The 6,045-nt window shown below is 48.1% G+C and overlaps 1 protein-coding gene across 1 annotated transcript; it reads right to left on the reverse strand.

Annotated features, from left to right (window-relative positions):
• Positions 1-2,497: 2,497 nt before the first annotated feature.
• Positions 2,498-5,806, reverse strand: LOC115300303. Its single transcript, XM_029949971.1, has 2 exons — positions 5,500-5,806; positions 2,498-3,229 (listed from the first exon to the last, which is right to left on the reverse strand). The coding sequence occupies exons 1-2, from the start codon at positions 5,540-5,542 to the stop codon at positions 2,610-2,612; spliced, it is 663 nt and encodes a 220-aa protein (XP_029805831.1). The 5' UTR covers positions 5,543-5,806; the 3' UTR covers positions 2,498-2,609.
• Between the last annotated feature and the right edge of the window lie 239 nt (positions 5,807-6,045).

Genomic DNA, 6,045 nt, shown 5'->3' on the forward strand with positions numbered 1-6,045 from the left:
TGGTTTCGTGTTTGCTTTCTGAAGACGGTTCTTCATTCTAGGAGAGAGGAAATCAGGGTTCCAGGCGACTGAAATGAGGAGGAGGATGTGAAGGCTGAGAGGCAGGAGAGGGCAGTACGTCTCAGGAAAGGGCCCAAAACCTTGACCTGTGCGGGAACTCTTTGCCACAGGGATATCTGTGGGCTGTGGAACGGGACTGGGCCAGGCGGCTTCCTGGCTGTCTCCCAGGGTTCCTGCTTACAGGCCCTCAAAGCCTTCTGTCTCCACAGACTCCACAAGGGATGCCCAGAGTCAAAGAGAGGGGAGGTAAGATGGAGCTAAGACTGCTGCTTTTGACCCCTCATACGTTTCTTTCTGAGCTGTCAGCTCCAGGAGCTCTGCTCAGGCATATGGCAGGGACAGTCTTGTTTTTTTCAGCCATGCTCGATACCAGCAGTAAACATAGCAGTTGACCTCCGCACTGTGGGCTACAGCAATCATTGTCCCCTGGAGCACCCCTTCCCCTCCCTATAAGGAAGAGACAGAAAGATATGTTAACATTTAGTCCCTTCTGGGCAGTTCCTCCTAGGGCTGGGTCTGTGGGTACAGGATACGGATAAAGGAAGTGTCCCAATGTCATATGCTTGCCAGGGGCAAGGCTGGCATCCTCCACCCCAAGGGTCCTACAGCGTGACCGCTGCCTTGGCTCCAGCCCATGACCTTGAAGTTCCGGGAAGCACCCTCTCTTGATGAAAAAGGATTATGAGACAAGGCTCACTATATGAGCCCTAGTGCTTCCCAGCATTCTGCCTTTCATTTCTTTTCCAATTCTCTCTGGATTAACCGGGTGGGCCCAATCTAATCACTTGGGTCTTTACAAGGGGCAAAATTTTCCTGGCTGTCATCAAAGTGAGATATGATTGCAGAGGAATAGTCAGAAATGTGTGGTGTGAGAGAAATTAAAGACTATATGGAGTAAGTCATACCATGTTCATGGACTGAAAGGCACAAGAGTTACAAAGATGTCAGTTCTCCCCATATTTATCACCCGATTTATTGCACTTTCAGTAAAAGTCTCAGCAGGCTATTTGAGACTAAAATTTATTTGGAAATGCAAAAGACTTTGAATAGGTAAAGCAATTTTGAAAAAGAAGAACAAAGTTGGAAGAGTTATGTTACCTAAGACCTATGATAAAGTAACAGTGTATGGGTGGAGTAGCCTAAGGATGGACCTGTAGACCAATAGAACAGAACAGTGTACGGACAAAGATATCTGCGTGGCCAATTGACTTTTACAAAGATGCCAAAGTAATTCAAAGTCTTTCCAACAAATGATGCTGCAGCAGCCAGATATTTGCATGGAAAAATATGAATCTTGACCCTTCACATTATACCCAAAACTAACTCAAAATGGGTCATAGATCTGAACATAAAAGTTCAAAACTTCTAGAAGAAAATGTGTATGTGGGGGGAGATATTCATAATTTTATGGTAGACAGTGGTTTCTTAGAACATAAAAAGCACTAACCCTGAAATATAAATTGGATTTCATCAAAACTAAAATCTCTTTAAAGACACCATTAAGCCTCCTAATAAAATGATAATTTCATAAGAGAACCAAAGTAAAAATGGGCAAACGGTCAGAACAAATGTGTCACAAATGAAGATATACAAATTGCCAACTGGCACGTAGAAAGATACTCATCATCTGGGCGTTGGGTGGCTCAGTCAGTTAAGCAGCCAACTTCAGCTCAGGTCATGATCTTGTGGTTCGTGAGTTCAAGCCCCGTGTCAGGCTCTGTGCTGACATCTCAGAGCCTGGAACCTGCTTTAGATTCTGTGTCTCCCTCTCTGTCTGCCGCTTCCCTGCTCATACTCGTATCTCTCTCTCAAAAATAAATAAACATTAAAAAAATTAAAAAGGGGTGCCTGGGTGGCTCACTCATCGGTGAAGCGACTGACTTTGGCTCAGGTCATGATCTCAGTTTGTGAGTTCAAGCCCCACATTGGGCTCTGTGCTGACAGCTTAGAGCCTGGAGCCTGCTTTGGATTCTGTGCCTCTTCGCTCTCTGCCCCTCCCCCACTTGCTCACGTGCTCTCACTCTCTGTTTCTCTCTCTCAAAAATAAATAAACATTAAAACAAAACCACTCATCACCATTATTTGTCAGGGAGCTGCATACCCACTGGAATGGCTCAAATGAAAGACCAGCAATATGAAGTGCTGGCATGGATGTGAGCAGCGATTTTGCTGGAAATATAAAATGGTACGACCACTTTGGAAAACGGTTTGGCCATTTCTTTTAAATGTCTTACACACTTACCACATGACCCAGAAATTCCTCTTCTAGGAAAAATGACCTCATATGTCCACCCAAAGACAAAAATGTTCATGGCCGCTTTATTCATAACAGCCCCAAAATGTGAAGCACTATGAACGTCTAATGTATCTGTTAAGGTTCAACCAGAGCACCGGAACCACACAGTAATTTGAATAAGGAAAATTTAATTTTGGAAAGCATTACCTTAGCAGTGGAGACACGCTAGGAGAACTCTACAGAGAATTCTAAGGCAGGAGACTATCCGGGGAGGGAACACATGGGAAGAGGGGCCTCTCCTGCAAGCTGGGATTCACACCTTGCTGATAAGTGTGTAAGGTCTGGCGGATGGTGTCCAGGTCAGCGTCAAACGTCCCTCTGGGGTGCTGGTGGCAGAAGCTAGCAGGGAGGATTTCGGGAGAGTCCGAGTCAGGAACCTACTTGCAGGCAGAGTGATGAGGCCTGGGGCGCGTGTGCCTGTCTCTGGAGGACCAACGGGATCCGGTGGGCAGAGGCCGGCAGGCTGGCGCACAGGGGAGTCAATGGTCTGCTCACCAGCGGGGCACGGAGGCCTGAGGTTTGCGGAGTCCACGACGGGAGGGCTGCAGTGAAGTGGGCACTGGGCTAGGCCGGAGGCGCGAGCCCACAGGCATTGTGTGCTCTGGATGCATACCTGGGGCAGCGCGGAGTATGTGCCCACGCATGCATCTCTGGTAGCAAGTGCAGTCAGAGGAGCCGAAGCAAACAAGCACCTTGGGCCCCTGGAAGGGGAGTTTCTTCCTCCTGCCGCGTCCCTCCAGCGCCATCTACTGCCATCGCTCAATATTGTTCTCAGTGCAAGTGAGAACTGCTTCAGAGCTATCTTACTACTGCAGAGCAGGTAATGAAGGGTAGATTTGGAGTTGAGAGGCAACAAATGGACAACTGTCACACCTGGCAATAAGTGCAATGGAAACACAGTTTGGTATTTAATATAATGGGATCCCATTCAGCACTAAATAGAATGAACTACAGATATACAAAGTATCATGGATGAATGGCAAAAACAGCTTACTGAACGAATGAAATTAGGTATGCAAGGGTAAATCCTGTTATATGAAAGTCCTGACCACAGAAGACTCATCTACAGGGACAAAATGCCAGTCAGTGTTTCCTTAGGATTCAGGGTGGATGGTATTGACTGCAAAGGACCACAAAGACATTTGAGGGTGATCTTATATCTGGATGTGATGGTGATTATACAGGCATGTACATTTAGCAATGCTATCTTGTACATTTCAGGGTAAGGGCCTTTTGAAAAGATCACGGCTTTGATAAAAAAAAAAAACATCGGAAACCTTCCCTCTTCCTGCAAAAGGTGCGTTTTCAGAGTGCAAAAGCCTTGGTGGTCGTAGAGGATCATTCTGGATTTTGCTGGGATATAGATGAGATGGTTCACTTGGAAGGAAGCTTCCCGGGAAACCCCAGCCTTGGTCTCTCTGAGGGGGGGTGCATTATCTCCAGCTCAGCCATCACCCGTCCTGCATCTTCCATGGTTTAGTCAGAGGCCCAGGTGGTGTAAGAGGACATTTACCAAGGGAGGTGCCCCTCAAGACTGGCCAGCCCCCCAGACAAAGATGAGGGACATAGGGAGGGGAACCCCCTTGAGGAAAAGGAACATGCTGAAGATCCCGACAGCTGCTGAAAGCGTGAGGCATTATGGACTGGAATAGTGCCAGCAACGACTGTAATTAGTAAGACTAATAATTATAAGAACAAATTGCAAAGAAGTTGCAGAAGATGTCCGGCAAGCAGCTCTTGTATAAATAAAGCCCGACAATAGGCCGTTGACCCATTAGCTAACGGTGGTTGGTGCTGGCGGTGAAGTAGAGAGTCTATAGTCTTGATTCGTATGTGTGTGTGCTTGTCTCAAAACTCCAGAAACTGATAAAAAAAATCTCCTGAGATCCAGGAAAATTTATGAAATATAGGATGATTATAAAAGGCCAAAAGTTATCTTATAGGTTTGATCAAATCATCTCATTTCCTAGGTTCTGGGCACAGAATGGCTTAGAAGGAGCTTACTGGACTCACCTTATGAATGTATTTAATGAACAATTTCTCATCCTGACAAGAACACTTGTATGTGAATGAAAGAAGATTAGGCCCTTTAGCTCAGTGTTCTGTGTGGGCACCCGTCCCTAGAACTCTCACGTGGTGGCACAAGTGGGCCTGCACAAGGATGGCTGGAATTGTCCACAGTGGTGACGAGTCAGAGCATCAGGGTGTGTGGCTGCCCTTGGGGAAAAGGATGGGGGTAATGTGGGGGAGATGCTGGGCAGGAGACAGTGCAGAAGTTAGAAGCGGAGATCACACACACACACACGCACACGCACACGCACACACACCCATAGGCACATCTTGAAAATAGAGTGCTGGGTGAAAGGTAGTAAACAGAATGAAGCTTGGTGCCTAATCTCACGTATGAAAATTAAAAATACAGCTCACAAAATAGCACCACAGATTTTGTGAGAATACATACACATACGTGTCAAAATATTTTGAGTGGTGTTTTCATAAAAAAGGGAGAAGTGAGAAATGGGCATAAATGTGAATAATTAGAACAAGAGAGGGGCCTTTCCCAGACCAATGATAAAAGCATGTTAGGAGCCAGGAGTCAGGGCACCTGGGTGGTTCAGGGAGCTAAGTGCTGACTCCTGGTTTTGGCTCAGGTCATGATCTCATGGTTCTAGGGGTCAAGCCCTGTGATGGGCTCCACGCTGAGTGTGGAGCTAGCTTGGGATTCTCTCTCTGTCTCTCTCCGCCTCTCTAAACAAACAAACTTGAAAAACAGTTTCTCATCCCAAGAGAAATGTGTTCTATGACCGAATGGACGTCAACCCATCAACATGATATGGAAGCAAACTGAGAGATCAGAACCGAGTTTTTCAGATTGCATAAAAGGGCTGGAAAACAGAACATCTCAGAACATTCCATCCACACCATCATCAGGCCGAAGCTACCTGGACCTCCCATGCTGATGCCATGCTGACCTAGACCTGGGGGTGCACACGGCACCCAGCTCCATTCTCCCCCAGCCCTATTTCCTGTGGAATCTCTTAAGTAAGAATAATAAGATCCTCATTTTATATGATGTAAGGAATGGGCATGGAGGCCTACGCTATCCTCAGGCAGCAAGATAACCAGGGGGAAAAGACCCTTACCTGTGGGAGTGCCCCTCCTGGTCGTATGCCTGACAGTCATCATCCAGTGTCCCCTGTGTTCACCATGTCACCAGGATGCTGGGCACCACCTTCCCAGGATGTCTGTGAGGGATGCGAGACCGCCATGACGGAGTGTGGGAATCATCAGGCCTGGGGCACATGGGGCACATGTTGGAGCAGGAGCAGGGGGGGCCTATCTGGACCCAAGGCCTGTGCAGTTGGGGGAAGAAGAAGGGTGAGGAGTAGGGCGAAAGGGAGAGGTGTGGGAGGAGAGGGGGGCCAGCCGGAAGGGGCGGCGGATGGAGGTGAGAGGGAGAGAGGGGAGGCAGTGGGTGGGAGGAGCAGGGGGGCAGGCAAGGGTGGAGGAGCCCAAGGCGGGGAGGTGGGAAGGGGTGAGACCCGTAAGAGGAGGCAGGTGGTCTGAGCATGAGGAAGGAAAAGAACCAGGTTGGTCTGAATGACTGATGACGGAGGCAGGCACAGGCTGCAGAGACAGGGAAGTCATAGGGACAGGAGGCAGGACAGGGGGCAGGGAGGGGCCGGGAG

The sequence above is a fragment of the Suricata suricatta genome, chromosome 8 (assembly GCF_006229205.1).
Source record: "Suricata suricatta isolate VVHF042 chromosome 8, meerkat_22Aug2017_6uvM2_HiC, whole genome shotgun sequence".
Lineage (NCBI taxonomy): Eukaryota > Metazoa > Chordata > Mammalia > Carnivora > Herpestidae > Suricata > Suricata suricatta.

Bases quoted from the DNA above. Each gene is read 5' to 3' on its own strand.
- LOC115300303 (XM_029949971.1), bottom strand. From the start codon at position 5,542: ATGATGACTGTCAGGCATACGACCAGGAGGGGCACTCCCACAG. The intron at 3,230-5,499 runs GTAAGGGTCTTT...ACTTATTGCCAG, and splicing joins CAGGAGGGGCACTCCCACAG to GTGTGACAGTTGTCCATTTG.